Here is a 22,310-nt window from a genome sequence, read left to right on the forward strand (position 1 = left end):
GTAGCAGATATTTTATACGTAGCATAAAACACACCATTTCAGAGACTAGAAATGACTCAGTAAAGCATTTGCTGAGCAAGCACAAGGACATGACTTTTATTCTCCAAAACTGAAGTGAAACACAAGGCATGAGGTTGTACACCGTAGTCCTAGCGCCGGGGAGCACGCTTTCCGGCTACTCTTGCCACACAGTGGGCTCCAGGGTGAGCAAGAGACCTGGCTCAAAAATAAGGTTGAAAGTAATAAAGAGAGACATTGATGCTGGCCTCTGACCTCCATGTGTGTACACACACACACACACACACACACACACACACAAACGCATACACACACGCACACTCCCCTACACCACACACCAAAACCCACCATATAAAAAAATGCATGCTTCAAAATGCTAGCTCAGTTGGTAGAGCACGAAACTCTAAAGTGTGCACTTCCTGGTCTGTCCCCCTATACTATTATCCCCGCTGTCCCAGCGCATTCCAACACCCTCTATTAACTGTATCTGTGAGTTCTGACTTCCTGTTTCCCATCCACTCCGGCTCCTAGCAACTTCTGAATTGCCTTCTGTGCCTGGCTTCACCTCTTCTCGAGAGTGTATTTAAATAGAACCCGACAGTATGTGGCTTCTGTGCCTGTCATCCTCGGCATGTTTTCAAGGCTGTGATAGTTTGATTGTCAGCTCGGTGGGCTCTAGAATTGTCTAGGGAAAGAGCCTCTGGCCGGGCCTTCGAGGGATTTTCCAGATTCAGTTAGTTGGAAAGACTTACCTCAGCTCCAGTTGGCACCAGTCTGTGGGCTTGGCCCCTGAATTAACAGGGGAGCGCACCCTGCGCAAGAACACTCATAGCTCTGTTTCCCTAACTGACCTACCGCTTCAAGTTCCCCCACCATGATTTCTTCGCCATATTGAGCTGTACCCTTAAACTGTGAACCCAGATAAGCTTCCCTACGTACAGTCAAGTATCGTCACTGAACGAGGTTAGCAACTAACACAACAGACCATCTATGCCAGTTCTCCGTGCCTCATCTGCATATCCATAAAATATTCATAATGCCAAACTATCTGTTCTCAGTTGACAGACACTGGTCTGACTTAATTCCTCTTTTGCTTTTACGGACATACATGTGTGAACACACATGAACATGCCACGGTGCTTTTGAGCTCTCACCTGGCAGGGAACTTTCCAGGCCACTGGTCATTCTCTGTTGAATATCTGGAGAACTGTCTGACCATTTTCTACAGCACTAAAGTGCATGCTTATATTTGCCATGGCACCTGCCACCTTCTGCTTGTTTTCTGGCTATTTCCTGTGGGTTATGGTCCGGCATAATGAGTAATCCTGAAGTCATAGACCACATACCATATTTATATATTCTATTCAAGGTATAGCTGGGAATAGTCTTGGAATATAGCTACATCGAAATGCATTGCCTCGGAGGAGGGGGTGGGGAAGAGGGCTCAGCAGCACCGCAGAGGGCCTATGGAGAACCAGCCCTGCCAAATCACTGAGATTCTTAACATTTCATCTTTCTCCGTCTTGACATCTTCATAGAGATTGTTACTTCCTGTTGTCGTAGTGTATATCCATAATCCCAGCATATGAGCCTCACTGGGAATCTCAGGTCAACCTCATCTACATAGTGAAGTAATGTCTCAAAAATCAATAAATTAGTTAATGAATCAAATGGCTGTGGAGAAAGCTTAGGCAGTAGAGAACTTACTGTGATGGTAGTTGCTCACTAAGTTATCCAGGCTGGCCATGTGTTCACCTTATTATCTCCCCATACCCATGTTAAAAAGCCAAGGGAGACAGCAAATTCTAGGAATCCCAGTTCTGAAGAGGCAGAGACAGGAGATGCCTGGAGCCCACCGGCTAGATAGCCTACCTAATCAGTGAGGCCCAGGCAAGAGAGAAAAGGTGTCTCAAAAGAGCAAGCTAGACAGCTCCTGAAGAATAGTACCTGAAGTTGACCCCTGGCCTACACACACACACATACACACACATGCACACATACACACACACACACACACACACATACACACATACACACACACACACACACACACACACACATACCACAAAAACAAAGCACACAATACACTACACAAACACCATACACATACACAACACACACACCAAAAAAAACACACCACACCACACCCACACACACACCACAAAACACACCACATACATACACACACCATACAAATACCACACACATACACAACATACACACATACCACAAAAACACGGCACACACATACACACACCACACAAATGCACCATACACATACACACCACACACATATACACATACCATTCAAACACACCACACACACATACATACACACAAGAATACAGCACACACACACACACATGCACACACACCACCATACAGTATAAAACAAATAGATGGGTTATTTTTAAGATTATAAAGAAGAAATAACTTCTCATTACTTTTTTGGCTTGACTTGGTGATGAAGTCCAAGGCCCTGTGAGCCTTCGTCCATGAAGCGTAGTAGTTGAAGGCACCAGATGCAGATCGTTGTCCCTGCCTCTACCATCTGGGGTATCTGGACAATTGTTTCCTCATCTATAAACCCTTTTTATTACTGAATCTCGAGTACCCACTTCTTTTTGATAGTGTTTTGATAGTTGGATAAATTACCCAGGCCAGTGACCCAGGAGTGACATCCGCCCTGTCAGTGAGAGCCTGCAAATCTTAGTTTAGGTGTAATTGCTTTGCTTTGCTTTGTTTTGTTTTCCTCGAGTTGGGGCGTATCTAACCAATGTCTGATTTGACTTAAGATCCAGTCCATGAGAAAGAAGCCATGTCCAACATTGCTTGGGTAACCAAGAACCAATGTTAAAATCAAACACTACCATCTAAAAAAATAAATGAAGTGATTCTATTGATATTCTCCTATGTTCACAGATCATGTGACAGAATACCTGACTTCCTTTGAAAAGGAAGAATTTATTGCGACTCATGTTTAAAAAGAAATGCAATCTGCCATGGTGGAGGCTCAGCTGCAGGGTGTGAGGCAGACAACCACATGTGTCCACAGTCAGAAAGCAAAAGACAGACAGGAAATGCCCAAGGCCTGACACAGTGATACACTTCCTCCAGCAAAGCAGAGCCTGAAAGTGCCACAACCCTTCAGAATGCGCCACCAGCTGGGGACATAGTGTTTACACACATTTCACAGCACATACTCCAGGAAAGTTGTGGACTTCACGAACCTGAGGTTAAAAAGTCCAGATATTTGGGTTATAATCTTAAAGTAGTATAATTTGTGTCATGTTATTACTTCCGAGTTTGGGGAAAAAAATCTTTGAACATACTGCACACGAGAACCTAAGCACACATTTTAGGATTTTTGTTAATGCTTATACCTAACATTACATACATACATACATACATGTGTGTGTATACACATGTATGTATCTATACCCATATAATCTACACATAATAACTTTTAACATACTCCAGTGTCATGGGGACTTGTTACTTACTAAAAATACCTTGCAAAGGAATTGGGGAGATAATTCAGTCATGCAAAGACCTGAATTTGTTCCCCAGCACTCATGTAAAAATCCCAGGTGTGGGGCTGGAGAGATGTCTCAATGAAGAGCACTGGCTGCTCTTCCAGAGGTCCTGGGTTCAAATCCCAGCAACCACATGGTGGCTCACAACCATCTGTAATAAGATCCGATGCCCTCTTCTGGTGTGTCTGAAGACAGCTACAGTGTACTCATATACAATAAATAAATAAATCCTAAAAACAAAAAGCAGGAATGGTGGTGCACACTTGTAATCCTTACCCAGAGGATGTCAAGTCAGGCAGATCCCAAGGGGTTGTCAGCCAACCAGTCTGGTCTGATCAGATCCTGGTAAGAGACCTTGTTTCCCAAGACATCCTGAGAAACAACACTCAAAATTGACCTCTGACCTCCACACATTTGCACATGTCCCTTCCCCCAAAGAATAACAATTTCTTGATGGTGGCAAAACAGTCGTTATTACAAGAGGATTTCAGTACTGGCATGTTGAGGGTTTTTCGCTAATCTTTTGGAGAAATCAATAATGGTGATTGGTTTGAAATTAGAAAGTAGGAAGCTGGCAGAGTTCCCAGTCAGAGTGGGCTTCTGGATTGAAATACCAGCGATTTCTATGTCTATTTTGTCCCTGCAGTGTTTTCCTCGCTGAGCCTTGGGCTGCTTCCTGAACGTTCTGCTACACTGATGGTCTATGAAGATGTCGTCCAAATAGTATCAGGATTCCAAGGTACGTCTCGTATTTAAAAAGACAAACTGATGATTCTTAGGCCAAATGCTAACATTTTATGAGCAATATTCTTCCTATTGGATGGTGGCAACAATATTTTTTTTTTTTATAAAGTACAACATTTAATTGGGGCTGGCTTACAGGTTCAGAGGTTCAGTCCATTATCATCAAGGTAGGAACATGGCAGCATCCAGGCAGGCATGGTGCAGGAGGAGCTGAGAGTTCTACATCTTCATCTGGAGGCTGCTAGCAGAATACTGGCTCCCTAGCAGCTAGGGTGAGGGTCTTAAAGCTCCCTGGCAGCTAGGGTAAGGGACACCCACAGTGACACACCTACTCCAAAAAAGCCACACCTCCCAACAGTACCACTCCCTGGGTCAAGCATATACAAACCATCACATATACAAGCCACATAGGCTGGAATGTAATGTTCGTTGTTCCTGGGAGAAGTCTGCATTCCGGCCATGTGCTGGCTGTAACATGACTTCATACAGAACCATCCTCTAAGTGTACATGAGAAAAGAAAGGGGCTTCCCTGCTTAGTTCCCCATCATCTCTCTTTCCTAAGATAAGATTCTTATTATTTGGGTCACTCTCCTGGTCCATGTTGCCCAATAGACATGGTCACTCACAACAACTAGAAAGGGGAGGGAGGGCTTTCTTTGTCTTCTATTTTTTAATGTGTTTCGCAGTCATTATAAATACTCACCTCACCCCAACCACTCCTGGCTCTTAAGATGTGTTCATATGGAAGGTTCTGGACACTTGCTAATCAGTATTGGGATTCAAGTTGGGAATAATCCTCACACAAAACATCTTTCTGTGCTCAGATCATTTCCTTCCATTGTGGGCTAGAGAATCACCCTGTTCCCTGGCACTGCTGAGTTTTATTTGTTGTGGTTCTTACGTTTTGCCCTTCATTATCCTAAGGTTCACTGTTGTGGGTTCATATGGCTGAAGAGTGGCTGCTTGTCCAGGACCAAAGTGCAGTTTCCAGCATCCACACTGGGCAGCTCACAACTGCCTGTCACCTTTGTTCTGGAGGGGATCCAAGCTCACTCTCTTCTGGACTCGTTAGGGCACTACCCACACAGGTGTGCACACCCACACAGACACAGACATGTAATAAAAGATAAGTTCTTTTTTATTCCTGAACATGTACAGACCTTAACTGACCCTATTCCCTCACAGGACAACATAGCAACTATTTATGTATCTCCCTTCTAATGTACTGGGTATGACTTAAAGGCTATGTAGTATATACCTGTGGTCTGTACAAAAACCAGGGTCATTTTCTAGGAGGGACTGGGGCACCACGGGATTTTCGGTAGCCACACCGGGTGTCCCGCATATATGCAGAGCCTTTATTCTTTAACGATGACACCATGCCATGCACATCCTTCTGAGTCACACCGATCTATGTGGCATCAGCAAACGAAGAATGTTCATTTATTTCGTCGTTAGTCGGGAGCTGCAGGGAGATGTGAAGGCTTTAATACATAACTACTGATCTCCAAGCATTGATCTGAAAACAAATGGAAGTGTCCGGCACATTTATGGTTTACGTTTCAGAGAGAGACGGGTGCATCTCACAGGAAAGTCCATAGCCTCTGTGCCTACAGTTCATCTTTCATTGGCTTTGCTAAAGCTGGACTCATATTGCCCGACCCCAAAGACATCAATAACCCCTTCACCCTCTTGATGTGACCATGTCAAGAGAGGTAGCAAGTTAGTCACCTGTTGTGAAACTGCTTCCCTCATTCCTTGACTCAGCGACTTAATGTTCTGTCTTGACTCTTGGTCATTCCTTGAAAAAACTCTAGTAGCTTCTTTGGGCCCCCAAACCCTTACCCTTACCTTCTTTAGGTCGTGGGTATCAGTTTTTTTCTAGAAATTAATTACTTCCAGTCCCGTTTCTAGGGGAAGCTGAGCCTCCTAGGTAGGGGCTCAGAAGCAGGTGATTGTTACACATGTCACCTTGGATATCTACTGAATATCTCCTATATACTCAATACAATATATACACCTTGAGCTCTAGGGTGAGTATGGTTTACTAGAACGTGTGTCTCCATCGATGGCATAAACACATTGTGTAGTTGGTTAGGCTGAACCTTGCTGAGCTCTCTCTCTCTCCATCCTTTTTGTCTCCGTGGCTCTCCTGTGTCCCCCCTGAGTGCTGCAAAAGGTTTTGACTAACGGTGTATTCCTGCTCTCGCCGAGCCTACAGTCTGGTCCTCATAAGATGAAAATTATAGCAATTGTGCCTGTAAGCCATCTTTGGTTCTGCAATGGTATTCTCATTGTATGTCAATAAAATCCAAATTTTTCATACTCGGGGCTACATGGTCCCTAAGCTTCTGCTACAGCCACCCAGAAGTTGTTGCTGGTTACAGGCTAGGGTGTTGAAGCCTGTGAGCTTCCTGAAGAAGCAGGCTCCTTCCACGGCAAGCTTTTAGCCCCTCACAGTCACCGCCAGCCTCATCTCCCTCACAGCCAGCTGTCGTGGGTTTTTGAACCAGTGTTTCCCTTTACTAAGGTTAAAGATAAGACGTGTAAACATCTCCTCTTCACTGTCCTCTGTCCTTCCTCTGTCCTGTGCATATCACAGCGGCAGGCCTCAGTGTGTAGAGTGCAGAAAAATGGACACACTGGATTCTGTCAGGCTTGCTCAGGCTCCTTGTGACTGCCTCTTGCACCCACCAGCCTTGACACTTAGTTCTCTTGGCTTGTGTCCCTGGGGAGGACCCTGGAGAACCCCCAAGTCCCTGTCATGCACTATCTGTGAAGTCACCTTCTTCCTATGCAACATTTTGTGTGACCTCCAGCTCCCCCCTTAAGACCCGCATGAGTCAAAAACCAGTTATGGGAAGCCTGGCTGCCCCGGCTGAGTCACCTCACACTCCCAGGCCTGTGCCTGCAGACTTGTGCTCTTTCCTGCTGCCCACGTGTTACCCATCTGTGCTCACAGGACCCGGATGAGTGTCCACAGATGCTTCCAGCCTGAGTGCTACTCTGAAGTCACTGTATTAGGGGTGGGATTGACACAGTTGAGAAGCTGCACTTTATGCCTCAAGGGCTTCCTTTCCCCTGTGTCTGTCATACACGGAACTGCTGACTTGGTCTTCCTGGGGCCATGCTCTGGTCCCTTCTCTTCCTGGTTGCTGTCTCACTCCTCATGATGCTATCTCACAGGGTGCTGCGATACAGCCTCTGTCTGCCTACTTAGAGTCCCTCTGCCTAGACTGTGTTAATAGCCCAATTCAGTTTCTTTTGTTGCTTCCCATCTGGGACATTCCACCCCAACGTCCACACTGTCTTTAAACTCCCCACTCATAGCAAAGACAGACTGCACACCAAATTCTCCAGGTCTTTCTGTATCTCCTAAAGAGCATATTGGGTGTAACTCTAAAGTCCTAACCCACTTCCTACAGGCAGAACCAGCCTCTTAAAGGGTCCCTAACCCCCCAAAACAGTGCCACACAGCTACAGACCACAGCGTGTTCGGCAGTTAACTATAACATGTACCTTTCCTCATTCACTAAGTTGTATCATCATCGTGGTTTCTTCAAACCCAGGCCCTGCGCCTGCTTCTTGACAGGTACCCGATGAGCCACTGAATAATTAAGTAAACAAATGAATGATCAAAGTCCACCTGCTCTTTGTGCTTCCTATGTAAACAGTTTCTCCATGGTTGCTTTCCTTTCTTTGTTCAAGTGAATTAGGGTAGAGGGTACAGTTACACACACACACACACACACACACACACAGGCACACGTACACAAGTGAATTAGGTCATAGGATACAATCACACACACACAAGTGAATTAGGGCATAGGATACAGTCTCACACACACACACACACACACACACACAAGTGAACTAGGGCAGAGGGTACAGTCTCACACACACACACACACACACACACGTGAACACTTGAGGAAGGGATTGAAATACATTCAGAGAGCTTTGTTGTACCTAGTTGATCAGTATATGTCTACCTCTGCCCCCAGCATCTAATCAGAAGCCACCTAAGAATGATTTCTTCCTTTCCATAGGCTCATCTACACCAGCTTCCTAACATTACAGACGCTTGATTAATCTTATAACTTATCCCACTCCATGAGCTTGAAAGATTTGATTATAGTTTCTTATCTCAACTAAGTTGAGTCAGGGCAGTAATAACAGTGCATCATTTTATTCTATCCAGAGCTTTTCCTTACTGGAAGGAAAGCATATGTCGTTGAGTAAATGGGAATCCTTGCCATCATTTGATAAATCAGTGCCATTTTGTCATTTTGCAAACCCAGTATCGCACCAAGTTGATGGGGGCACATAAAGCATGTTATCCTCTGGCTGGTTTGTTGCTTATGCCATTTTTCAGTGAATATAAATTATTGCCTGCTCAGAGATATAGCACTGTAAGGAAACCTCCTATGAGTTTGTTGCTCGGAGGCCGTGATGTGCCAGCCCATCCTGGGAAGGTTCCCCAGCCGGATAATGGTTCACTCAGGGAACTTCGTCCTACCAACTGTGGGCAAGGTCACATGATGCTGTGCTGCAGGAAAACTTGGACAGAATAAAGGCCACGAGGAGGGATCGATACCAGGGACGAAAAAGAAAAGAGGCCATTGTTCCCAGATGTGTGTGAAACGTCAGTTGGAGGTGTAACATAACTATATCCAAATTATATCCAAATAAAGTACATTAATGAGAGCTTTCCTAAAAAATAAAAAATATCTACTCTTCTTCTCCGTAGATACACTAGAGGGCATTTATGTAAATTTTAATCCTATACACAAATAATAATAATAATAATAATAATAATAATAATAATAATAATAATTCTCATCAGGGTAGGCAGAGCTTATATCTGCAAACATAAGCTACACAATAAATCCATATTTCTAACGAAATTGTCATGAGCAGTCAGCACCCCTTGCATTTTAAAAGTGAGGCCAGTCGTCACTCCATGAGTATCGCCGTAGCTTTGTGATGAAGGCTTAGGACTGAGAGAGGAAGGCGAGGGGCTCGTGGCGTGACTGGTCAGCTAGGGAACTTCCCCGAGAACAGGCTGTGTTGAAAAACATTTTACTTGTAAAATGCTGGCAGATTTCTTTCCGGTTCATCGTCAAGACTGATGAAAGAACAAAATGAGAGGGCATTGGTAGGTTCTTTTCCTGGAGAGTTTTGTGTGCATTGCTGAGAAACAGACCAGTTGGAATTTTCTGGAGACAGGTTTAGGGGGAAATCAGAAGCAAATTCCAAGGTGATGAGAGAGAAAGGGGCTGCAGTATTAGCTTCATGGGTAAAGTGCTTGCCACACAAGCTTGATGGCCAGAGTCCGAATCTCCAGAACTCACTCAAGAGACTGGCCCAGTAGCACACGGGTCAGGGCTGCAGTAGTCCCATAGGGACCATGGCAGGTTGACTGCAGACTCCCCAGAAGCTTGGGAAACAGGCGGCCTGACTTTGGTAAGTAAATGACCATGTCTCAAATGAACAAGGTTGAAGGTGAAAACTGACCCCCAAGGTTATCCTCTGACCTCCGCATGTACACACTGACACTCTGACACCCAAAGTTACCCTCTGACCTCCTCAGCCATGCTGTGGCAATACACAGCCCATGATCACATTTACAAACACATAATTTTTAAAAGATGATAAGAAATAAAAGAGAGCAGGCTGGAGATGCATCCTGCAGCTCCGATGCCCCCCACCCCGAGTTTCTTCTTCCATAATTCCTTTCTGTTCTGCAAAGGGCCTATTGGAAGCCTCGCCTGCCCTTAGCAATCTCCTCGCTTTTTGTTTCGGAGGGGGAAATACAGTTCCTGGAGGATGGCGTCTTCAGTTTTCTTCTTGTTCTTCCTCCTCCTGTCCATGGTGATAGCGGCACCTCTGAAGGTCCCTCTGTCCTGCCGTGAGGGTCTTCACCTCCCCTTCTCTGCCTGCTTCCATGTGTGCAGGCTCCGCCCTCCCTCAGAGCTCCCTCTGCCTTTCCTACTCAAGATGTTGACTGTCAAAGAGAAGCCTTTTTTTACATTCCGTTTTTCCTTCAGGCAACATGCTCGTCCCTTTCCCTCTCAAACTCTGAGGGGAAAAAAAAATCACCCCTTGCCACACACATGGCACTGAGTTGGCCTCATGCTGTTCTTCAGACTTCTCTTGTCCAGATCCACATCTCTCCGATCACAGATTCAGTCTCTTCCGTTCCCGCCTGACTTCTCCCAGGCTCCACACTCCATTGTCTTCCTTCTTGCGCCTCGTCTCTTAGCCAGCTTCCTTCTCTGGCTGCCGCTGTTCATTTCTTCTCAGCTTCTGTCATGGGGTCTTACTTCCTGGTTTACTTTCTAGCCAACTCTACCCAGCTTCTGTGTTGACCCCCGTGTCTCTACCTTTCTTTGTATCCCTCATTTGAGCCTCTGTGCAACAGGCTCATCCTTAAAGTCTTGCTGACCCTGGACACCCATCGCCTGCAGGCAACTCAGGCAGCAGGCACATGCAAGCCTCCTCCTTGGCTCGCATGCACTTCCTCGGTCTTGCTGTGTGTGATAGGCTATATTGAATCTCTGCGTTTTCCTGTCTGCTGTCTGATCTGCCCCTTCACAGCCTTCCAGACAGGGACCACCTGTCTTCCTTCCAGAACAGTCACTCGTGTGCTATTAAAGCTGATCTCATATTTCTGTCATCTCCCTCTTATTCTAGGATGTATGACATCTGACAATCAAGCCATCTCGCTCCCTTCCTCTTGAGTTTCAGGAGTACAAAGGTTTTGCTTTTTAACTGTTTATATATCACAGGTCTGCTATAAGACTCCATATAAGACTCTTCATATGAGTTGCTTAAGTTATGAAGATTCATAGACTATAAAACAAGATGTTCTCTACTGTGATAATTTCACATGGCCTGGGACACTTCACAGTGTCTGGGGCCATTGGGATTGTCACATATTGGTGACTGGCACTGGTATTTGATGGTAGGAATCAGGACTGCTAGTCAATGTGTTTATATCCACAGGGCAACCACCCAGCTTAGGATTTCTGGTCCTAATCTAGTGTCAGTGAAGTCACAGCATTGTTAAAACATAGCAAGTTGCCAGACTTGACTCACCACGTTCAGTCCCACAGGTATCACTGGGTAGCAGATTACGGCGAGCACCCTTTCTCTCATTGTGCCTCAGATTAAGAAGTACAGCGTTCACATACATATAATACAAGACCCAGTGAGATCGAAGACCATAAGAAATGAACAGACCTTAGACCTTTGGATGGGCTTCAGAGACGTGATGCATATGCAGAGGAGGTAGACTTTGAGATGCATTTGAATGATACAGAGACAAGAGGTAGTTTCAGACATAGGACAAGCATGACCACATGCATAGTGTAGGCACCATGCCTATGGCAAGCCTCCTCCTTGGCTCACACACACAGACCACACAAACAGCCCCGTGGATGGAGGAGCATTGGTCATAAATAGAGCATCTATTTTGAGATGGACATGTCATGATAGGAAGGGATGCCAAATGTAAAAGTCTTCTATATTTCCAAGTACACTGATGTTGACCAAGTTACTTCCCCTCTCTGGGTAGAAGTAAAGGGTGGAGGTTTGCATCTCTCAGTTGATATGAGTAGTAGTTTGATTCTGTTTTGATCTACTGAATTTTAATGTTGTCTGTCATCGTGTATTCCCTAAGTGGTGGAGACTATGTCTCCTGAGCCAGGAAAGCACGTGGTCAGAATGGCTGAGCAGTCGGTGTGTCCATAGCTGGCGTGGAGGTTAGGACTGAAGCACAGGGTAGCGGGGAGACTGTCGAGGCAGAAGGTGGTTCATGGGTTCGTAGTGTGGGGTCAGAAGGGAGGAAATGGTAACAAAGGGACAATAGCCAGTTGTGGCACTTGAGTGACTCTGTAAAATGTTAGAAAGGAAAAGTGATGTTGGTCTGGATCAAAATTGGGCGCTAAAGAGAATATGGGCTCTCTAAAGGAGAGAGTGTATGCTGGCCTTAGGAGGTATCTGGGTGAAACTATCTGGAAGGCAGGGGGAATGCCAGTATGGGGCTCAGGCAAGATGCCACGACTGGAAATGACTGGATATAAAGAGGGATCTCTAAGGAGAGTGGGAGCAGTGGCCTTTGGGAACTGTTTCATCAGGAGGCAGAGAAGAAAGAAGGGTTTGCATGAGAACCAGACACCAAGGATGAATGCCAAGGAAGAGGAGGCTCCTCGTGGGTGAGGCTGGTGAACACTGGCTCATTGTGAAGAGGTCAGGGGTGAAGGCTGAGAGGAGGTGGCATGGGGTCACAGATTATACAGTGGAGCTTGGCATCATGTGTTGTGGGTGACCGCCATGTCACTGAAGGCTGAATGGAAGAAGACAGGCATTCACATATGAGAACAGTGAAAGTCATGTTTGATTGTGACTTTTCTCTAGGTAGGGAAGGCAGGAGTGTGCTTATTACCGAAGGAGGAAACACCAACAAAGAGATTGTTGACAAGGGCACAAACAGTTGGTAAAGGTTCATCACACACTCAAGAGAGCAGAAGTTAGGGTAGGGGCTTGGTTTGACCTTGGATGGAAAGAATGGGGAGGGGGATAGATTTAGTATCACAGAAAGAAAACATAGGCGGTCTGCTGTTTTCAGTATATTGGAATGTAAGCATCTAGAAAAGGAGGATGGGGCCTTCAGTCTGCAGGGAGAGGAAGTTCCAAGCAGCTGCTGATACACTGAGAAACAACCACTGATGACAGGCAGGCTGGTCCACTCTCTTCCTGCTCCCAGACAACCGCACGAAGAAGAGCACAGAGTCTTACCCCAGGCCTACACATGCACATTTAGACCTTGTTTACACCATGGCCTAGCGTGGCCTATATATACCCTTAGATTCCATGGACATCTTTCATGCAATGTCACTGGTCATGGGTTTTGTCCGTACTTGTCCTTGAGGGTGTGTGAGTTCCTCCGCAGATGGCATCTGTGTCTTGCCAGTCACAGCAGGTGTCAGCTCAGCTGGACCTGCCACTTCTGTTCTTCCAAGCGTAACCCATCCAAACCCTGTGTGTCCCCACTTTCTAGCTACCATAAGTGGCCCCGGATGCTGGTGAGTTCCCAGGTTCTCCTGTACAAAGGAAGGGAAGAGGGGAGGCATGATGGGACAGAAGGAGAGACACAAGAGAGATGGCTCTCCCATTCCGGGGCTTGTAGTGCACATGTCCATCTGAGAGACGGGAATGGATGGGAGAATATTTTAATGAGGCGCCAAGGCCCCTAAGTTTTGGTTTGTGGTTCCCCGGGTCCTAGGGCAGATCCCTAAGTCCTTGATGGATGTATGTCCAGGGTCGTGTGAATGTTCTCCTGCCTGCGGGCGAGATTCAACCTTCCCCTCTCTCCAGAGTGACTCAGAGACCAGGAAGGACACAGGCATCCCACTCTGTGCTTGGATAGCCATCCTGGACTCCACCTTCTCCCTTTATTCTCATGCAGTCCAGCCCCATCTTGGCCCTATCGTGTATAGATATGCCCAACTTTCTCTCGTGTTGGCTGGGATTGTTACTCTTCCTGATTGTGAAACCTAGGCGCCTTTTCGGCGACACATCTCCTGAACATCGGCAGCTGCATTGGCCATTACCAGAAAAAAAAATGATTCTGCATAGTCTAGATGAGGAGATGGAAAGGGAGACTTTGACATTTCACTTCAGAGAGCTCCGGCAAACGAAGAGGCCGGCAGCCTGTGCAGCCAGTGGGTAAAAGGATGAGAGTAGACAGCTCCCAGGGGGCCATGGCACCAGAAGAGTCCTTGAGGGCTTTGGATGCAGTGAGAACCAGAGGCAGGCGAGATCAGAAGAAGTGAGAGATAAAAATGTAAGGCGATCCGTGGAGGCTGGCACTTTGTTTTAGAAATGAAGACAGGCCATGGACGACCTGCCATTAGACTAATGGATGTGTCTACAAGGTGACGTAGCTATGACTTTGGGTCCTGGCTCCCTGGGCTTTGGGACTGAACCTGTTTTACTGGCCTTTGGGGAGGGAAAGAAGTTGATTGGTAGCTTTGAACAGATAGAAGGAACGTGGTGACGATCTACCATATCAGCCATACACAGCCAAGTGTGGCCCAGAAAGCATATCCCAGATAAATGGCCATAAGCCCTTTGGCTGCCGTGCCTTACCATAGAAAGACATCCTTAGTTTTGTCTCCTGTAGCACAGAACATTTCTAGGAAGCTATCACATTCCCCTCCCTGGAAGCGCTCTGATCTGGAGAAAGGGAACCCTGGAATTTATTTAAAGGCCTCATCTCTGGGTGGGGCTGCTATTCTAGAACCTCTGTGTATCGCGTGGATTGGGAGAAGGAGCCCTTTCCTCAGCATAGCAGAACAAGGTCAACTCAAGCTGCAGATACAGAATTCTAATTTTAAGGACATCTTTGCCATGTTTGTGCATAACTACTTCTCACCTTCATGTCTGGTAGCTATCACCGCCACATTAGATAAAAGTAGGTTCAACCTTTGGGGTCTTAGTAACTAACACATGAAGAACAGTAACATGTTAAGTGACATCTCAAGGCATCCGACCAAGCCACTCTAGTGCTCACAAAAAGGGATGGAGCTGGAGGGAGAGGTGCCACTTTTAGTATCCTTGTTAAATCCGAGACATCATCTGCCTCCAGTGGGAAGCCTTTCAGAGGGACTTCCAGTGTCAGACCGCAGCCTCCACAGGAAGAAAGCTGTTTGTTCTTGAGGGCTACTGTTTGCATGCCTTCCCGGGACTGCGTGTCACAGCCCCTGTCCAGCTTCCGTTTGGTCCGTGCCATTGAATGAGACTTCCAGGAAATTGGAGGATGGGTTCCGGCTGTGCCAACACTTATCTCTTGCACTGCTGGTCTAAAGAGATTAATTGTTGTTTCCTTGCTTCATTTGCTCAGACTCTCCCAAAATGTTGCCCTATCCATAGCCAGACGCCACACAGTGGAAAAGACTGGTCACAAATAGAATGTGGGAAAAGCTTTTTGTTCAAAATCCAAATAACATCCTGTGTCAAAACAAATGTGACAATGGGCTATTATTTCTCGCCCCATAATAGCATGTTGTCAAATCCCTGCGTCCTGGATGAGTGAGGGATGGCAGGCCATGGAGGGGTAGGGGAGGGATGTCAGAGCCTTTCCTGGCTTGGTATTTTCTGAAATGGAAACAACGACTCGGACTCCTCCTCCTCCTCCTCCTCCTCCTCCTCCTCCTCCTCCTCCTCCTCCTCCTCAGGGAGGTAACTCAGAGGTTGATTCCCACAGGTGCCCGGCCACAGCCTCGAGTTCATTTCCAGAGAAGAGCGTTAAGGTTGCCGGAGAACACCAGCTACAGCGCCCTGACGGCTTTCCTCACTGCGGCCAGCTCCCCAGCAGAAGTAGACTGCTTCCCTTATTTGCGAGGATTGGATGGAAACGGGACAGGTAATTGGAGTCTCTTCTCTTTCTGGGTGGGCCTTCTGGGGTATAGTCTTTCTCTTTGAGTTTTGGCTCAGGCAAGAGGTGGTCACATTGAGCACGGAGGGGGCTGGGCCTTGACCTTACGGGTTCTGGGTCCATATCATTACCTTTTCCCAGCTTACCGAGGCCTTCTTCTGTCTGCACCAATATGCAGTGGCGTCTTTGCAAGTTGGCTTCCCTGAGCTTTCCAGAGGTTGCCAGGGGCCTGAAGGACCTTCTTTGTTTGGACTAAGTACTTCAGTTCAACTAAAATTAAACTTTTTTTTTTTTAATGCAAGAGATCAGTAACAGGTTTTCTGCTCCTCTGGTCTCTGCCTAGTCTACTTTGCTCCAGACTGTCTCACCCAGCTGTGCAGCAAGAAACACCCCAGCAGCCCCACCTTCTCGGTCACCCCATGTTGGGATGGGAAGAGTTGGTTCCAGTGACACCTAGAGATGAGCAAGTGACATCCCATGCTCCACTATAGACGGAGCACTGAGCTTTGCCTTCTGTGGTGTGGCCGTCAGCTTTCAGGTCTCCTTGTCTGCTGTTAGATGTCCCGCCCCCTTCCTTTCAGAGGGGACTGAGGAAGGTCTCCATAGGAGCTCTCTGTAGACAGCCTGAGACAATCCGGGCTTTGAAGTTGACTTGAAATCTTTTGGCAAATCACCACGTCAGCTCAGTCTTCATGACTACTCTGACAGACACAGAACTTACGAGATCAGAGAAGCCAAAAGCCACCAGCCCCAAGAAAAGTGACAGTTCCTTATCAGAGAAAGACCAACGCATAAAACCTTCCTCCTCTTGAGTGACAGCATGGTCCTCAGCCCTCCACCTGCTACAGGAGAGGTTCTGGGTCTTAGAATTCTCAGTCAGTCCATCTCTCAGTCTCTCTCTCTCCCCTTCCCCTCCCTCCCTTTCCTTCCCTCTCCTTCCTCTCTCCCCCTTCCTTTCTCTCTCCTGTTCTTCTTCATTGGCTTTCAGGTTTTAGGCATAGCATAAAATTAGAGTTAAATTAGTTTAGCTAGAGTTAAATTAGGTATATTATTGTACTTCCCAAGGACACTTTGATTAGAACTTTCATCATTTTCCAGGACTTTAGATAAACTGGTGAATCAGGAAAGCTTGTGCACCTCCAACTTCTCATCCGCGTCGGTAACTTGTGAACAAATTTCTGTTTGGAGGAGAGGGTGCCTGGTGACGTATTGCTTTTGCTCCATCTGTGGGTCTTATTTCAAGGAAGGTTTCTCCTTTAAATTGAGGACCGATGACATGATGTGTATGCTGCTCATTTGCCATCAAACAGATGTCGTAGTCATCTGCACTAAAGTTTCTGGGGGGGGGGGACATCAGTCGAGGAGCCCAGAGAGCTCTAGTCTGAGGTCCTCGTCAGCTCCATTCAGCTTTCTCAGTGAAAGGAAGCATAGTCGGAAATACAGCAAAGAGGAGCGGCCTCGCTCTCCCGAGCTCATTTATGTCCTCAGTCCCCTTCCAGTCACTCGTGAATAAACTGTGAAACCCTAGAAGACCGGGGGATGCAGAGAGCAAAAGCAAGGCACTATTGATTTTTTTTTTCAGAAGCGTATTTTATTTTGAAATCAGTCTATTTCAGAGGGAAGAAAAAGGTTGGAAGGTGACATTGAACTGCTTTTCCAGTAATTGATTAGTTGCCTGAGAGAGGATCAAAGTTTCCCCCAGACGCACTAGGAAAGGGAGCCAGCCAGTGGTGTGTCTATATGTATTTGGAGGCATTTGAGCCTGGGCTCCAATGAAGCAGAGCCACCTGGGGCACAGTGGGTCGCTGCTGGCCTCAGAGTTTGTGAACAGGCTCTGAACATTCACTTTCTGCTCACATACAGACCAAAGATTCTCTGCTGTCTGGTACCACCAGCTGCTCCTGGTCCCTATACACCATCCCCGTGGGTCTCAATGAAATGACCTCCACCAGCCACTCCAGAGGGACAGAGAGGGCAGAATGTCTAAGGTACAGAATTTTTTGCGACCACAGAAAAGTTGGCATATGATGACCATCTTTATCCCAAAGGCCTGAAACTGAAGTATTTTGAATTTAAGATCATTTTTTGATTTCCTTTAAATATTTACGTAGAAGTATGGAGGCACCTAGCTTTTGAACTTTGGAGAGCTTCATGTTTCAGCCTGGTACTAAAACATGAGGGCGAAGAGACTGAGTAGAACTCATCTTGTTATAAACAATCGATTACTCAAAAGCCCAAGTGGACTCCATTTTGAAAGTGATGCTTGCCCCTCCTCCACCCAGTTGGCCTGACACCTGATGTTGCTTGCACACAGAGGGCCAGGAAACATCGAGGTAGAGCAGGAAGGAAAGCCTGGCTACAGACAGAACTCAGTGCCTTGGCCATGACAAGAATCTCGTAACGAAGTGTGTAAGAGAAATAGTCTAAGCCTCTACGTCTGAATCTGCCCAAAGTGAAGGGACCAGGGCCGTAGGCAGAAAGACATGGGGATGCTGTAGAGGAGGACTGGTCATTTACTGGAGTGCCAAGAGAATAATGAGTCTCCAGACCTACCTGTCTTAGGAGCTAGGGCTCCTCTCTCTTCCCTCTTCCTCCTCCCTTTCCTCCTTCCTTCCTCTGTCCACTTCCTTTTCCCTTTTTCTCTCTTCACAGCCCCACTGTGTAAGCCAGCTGGCCTTGCCTCAGCGGCCCTGGCTCACTCGACCAGGTACTGTGCACAAGCGTGCAGCACCATGTCCACCTCGGCTGGAGCTCTTTAATAGTTGTGTGTAGGCGGAGGTGGGAGTGGGTGGGTGGGAGAGGGAGCACCTTCATGAAAGCAAGGGGAGGGTTATGGGAGTGGGGGGAAAGGGGATAACATTTGAAATGTAAATACAGAGAATATCCAATAAAAATGAAAAAAAAAAAGTTTTGTGTAAAGGACAGAAAGCTGAAGCTCATTACTTTCGGATAATCTCCTTTCCGTAGAGCATGCTTCTGAACTCGTGCAGGTGAGAATATTTATGGCCATAGACATAAGAGGGTACCCGACCTGCCCACCATCTTCTGAGTCCTGACGACGAGGCAGGAGGGGAGTAACTCAGCAGGGGTATCTAGTTCTAGAAACCCATCTGCCTGGATCAGGGAAATGCACGACGAAGAGGAAAGAGAATGTGAGGGTACTGGGGAAAAAGAATGGAGGTGCTTTTCTAGAACTTTCTACGTGCCTGTTTACAGGAGCCTTCTACAGACCTCCTGCATGGAGCTTAGCAATATAAAGCAGTACATCCTACTTAGAAACCTCCTCTCTGCAGTGTTTATACAGCACGCATTGGGTCACCTCAAGACTCTGGCCTTTGAATCCTATCTGGTTGACAGGTCCAAGCGTGACCAGGAGCAGGACATGGGGAGCCTGGCTTTGCCCTCCTGGCACCTTTAAGCTGTGGGCATATGAATGTCTTATCCATAGAGCATTTTCTAGCACGGTGTGGTAAATTCATGCCTTTAGTTTTCTTATCCCAAAATGCAATGGTTTCTAAACTGAAAGATTCCTGACCTTGAATCTGTGATTCCAACTGTCATCTTTTGAGGAAATCTTTTAACAGGCCTTTGCTTTCCTGGAGAAAGTGATGGATGTACAGTGGTATTGTTGTTTAGTGGTATTGTTATTACTCCACAGGGGACTGGCTGTTAAATCATTGTTGAAACTGTAAAGTTCACTAGATTTGCTTTGAGTATTTACTTTTGGTGCAAATTGTAGGTTGGCATTAGCTCAGATAGGTATGTTAATATATAGGAAGTATAGACTTATTATACTTGATGTAAATATACTTATAGTTTGTCTTTTTGCTTAACAGTAAGATTAGTATAAATAGAAATAGCAGCAGTAAATAAAGCATAAACAGTATTATATAAGGCATCCTGCTTTGTAAAATACCTTTCCGTTTTTATCACTAAGAAACTCATCCTATTAAGGCAAAGATGGGAAATTTTGACAATATAATTTGTGTGATATCATATTTCACTAAAATGGATCGCTTAAGTGTACCTGTCTATGTGCTTTGTCTAATTGGTCTGCATACAGTCATTAAAGTACCGGCTCCAATAATGGTGTCTAATGGAGAGTAATCGGCATATCAAAGTTCTAACAGACCAAAATACCGGTGCCAACTAAAACAACACATACATATTCCATGTCTAAGTTTCAGTGCTATCCTTATGATAGAATTGGTTAATACTTTGAAGCAATCCTTGGTGAAATTTGCTGTTTTAAACAGTCTCTAGCGTATCTTCTTCCAGCACTGACTTGTTGGCGTGTGTGTTAGAGATGCTATACATTTATACATCCTACGGTACGATGTGCTCAGAGCTTATTTTGTGAACCTGTTTTTCTGTAGCTTCCCCAGAGTTTTTCCTCTTACAATAAAGTCTTTCCCACCATGGCTGTAAGCTCAGCTCTTGAGAGACTGAGGCATGGTGGTCATGAGTTCCAGGCCACAGGGTAAGATCCTGCCTTTAAACAAAAGAAAGGAAGGAAGGATAGATGGACAGACAGAGGGAAAAAAACAGCACTGGGGAGAGAAAGAAAAGCAGAAAGGAGTAGATAACACAGACACAGTTTGCTACATCTGGCAGACTTGAGCTGGGACCCTAACTAGCATATGCCCTCTGGTCAGCTACTGCCACAGCCAAATCGTGGGTTTGAACTGCCTGATGTTGTGGGGGTAAGGATTACTGATGTTAACAAAGCCCCCAAACACTGAAGACTCTTCTCAGTACGAGGCAGTGATAACTATTTTCCTCGAAGGGTTTCTGCAGCCCCGGGGCCTCTGTGCAAGTGATGAGCATTTGTCTTCCTTCCAGGAAACGGCACCAGGTATGACTTGACCCCTGTCACAGCCGTCAGTGCGCACTTGCTCAGCGGTAATGGAACGCCAGTGTTGGTGGATGGACCCATCTATGTCACTGTGCCCTTGGCCACTCAGAGCAGTCTGAGGCACAATGCCTATGTCGCAGCATGGAGGTTTGACCAGAAGCTGGGTAAGCAGGAGTCCCTAAGCAGCCCCTCTGAAGTTTGCTTTGTTTTAGTCTAATAGGGATCTTTAACGGTCTTGGGAGCTAAAGTTGGCTCTCCTGATATTTATCCTTCTAGTTTTTCTGGAGACAGTATCATCTGTTTTGGTTCTGTGTGTTGGGGGGGGGGGTGTTTGGGTTGTTGTTTGTTTTTTTTTTTTTTTCTCCTGAATATAAGAAAAATATTTGCCAACATCATTTGAAGCAAGGAGTAGTCCCCATGACCCTATAACCTAGAGATAGAGGTTAATCTATTTTCAATTCTCTCTTAGTCGTTTCCCTGTACAGATCTGCATGTGCTTAAGAAGGGACCCTAACATTTATCAGCTTAAGATAGCAAATGGGCATCTCCTGTCTCACAGTTTCAGAGGTGCAGGGATCCAAGCACAACTAATAAGGGTGTGTCAGGCACAGGGTCCCAGGAAAGTTACAGTGGGCCTGTCGATCAGGGCTCTGTACAGCTTAAGCTGTTCTTCTGAGGCTAGCAAGCACACTCAGGACCCCTCCTAGATCTTTGCCACACTCTCCAGTGCTGAAGGATGCTTACAACATGACAGCTTGCTTTCCTCTCATCCGGTGATGGGAGAGGAAATAAGGTGGAAGTTTCAAGGCACAAGTACTTCAAGAAGATGCTGCCTGTCCTGGATGTTGTCACTGGGTGGGTTCGTTGAAATGGTGTCAGAATTCTCTCTTCTGCTTTTGCAGTCACTATAACAGAGCCAGCATTTTTTCGTGTCAGCATTATTCTGTGGTCTCAGCTGGGGTGACCTAAATAGTGTGATTCAGTCATCAATTCCTTACAATTAGGGAGAAACAAGGACTATTCTAAGGTGGTAGATACTTTGTAGATAAATGTTCCAATGTTTGTGCAGAGCCAGAATTACTCTTCAGGGTGACTTGGGAAAGCCAAACTTCGAACCAGCTTTTAACTACCAGTATGAGATTGTTAAACCATGCATGAAGATTAATGAGAGATTTTTTTATATCAAATAATATTTTTTAAATACTTAAACTCCTTGGATCAGTCAAAACATAATTTTAGCAAATACACTTGAAAAAAAAATACCTTTTGGGCTTTCATGGAGTTTTTGTCTTGTAACTTCCCAGATAATTAATAGACTTTATCGTAACTTGTAAAGATTGCTGCAGTTTTAATGGCCTTATCAAGGTTAACATCACAAGGTGGCTTGTAACACTTCCTTTCTTTATACTGCTTTTCTTAGTTAGGGTTTCTATCGCAGTGATAAAACACCATAACCAAAAGCAAGTTGGGCAAGAAAGTGTATTTTCATCTCCTAGCTTGTGATCCATCAAATCTGCCTTCCTTGCCAAGTGTACTAGTGCCTGCAGAAATCCCAGCATTCAAAAGGCTGGAGCACAAGGCTTCATGTGAGTTTGCAAGCAGTCCAAGCTACACAGCAAGACTTTGTCTCAACAACAGCAAAAGAGCAGCATTTCTCAGACTCGCCTTCTAGTCCTTTCCAGGATTTCCTATGGCTGTGCTGGGAATCCTACA

The 22,310-nt window shown here is 45.9% G+C and overlaps 1 protein-coding gene across 1 annotated transcript in view; it reads left to right on the forward strand.

Annotated features, from left to right (window-relative positions):
- FAM171A1 (family with sequence similarity 171 member A1) overlaps positions 1–22,310 on the forward strand; it is a 117,510-nt gene that overhangs the window by 76,234 nt on the left and 18,966 nt on the right. Inside the window, exons 3-5 of the mRNA XM_080917753.1 lie at positions 4,201–4,293; positions 15,572–15,730; positions 20,585–20,761. Coding sequence (XP_080773879.1) covers positions 4,201–4,293; positions 15,572–15,730; positions 20,585–20,761 — 429 coding nt within the window. The remainder of the gene's footprint in view (positions 1–4,200; positions 4,294–15,571; positions 15,731–20,584; positions 20,762–22,310) is intronic.

Source organism: Micromys minutus, assembly GCF_963924665.1.
Source record: "Micromys minutus genome assembly, chromosome: 6".
Taxonomy (NCBI): Eukaryota; Metazoa; Chordata; class Mammalia; order Rodentia; family Muridae; genus Micromys; species Micromys minutus.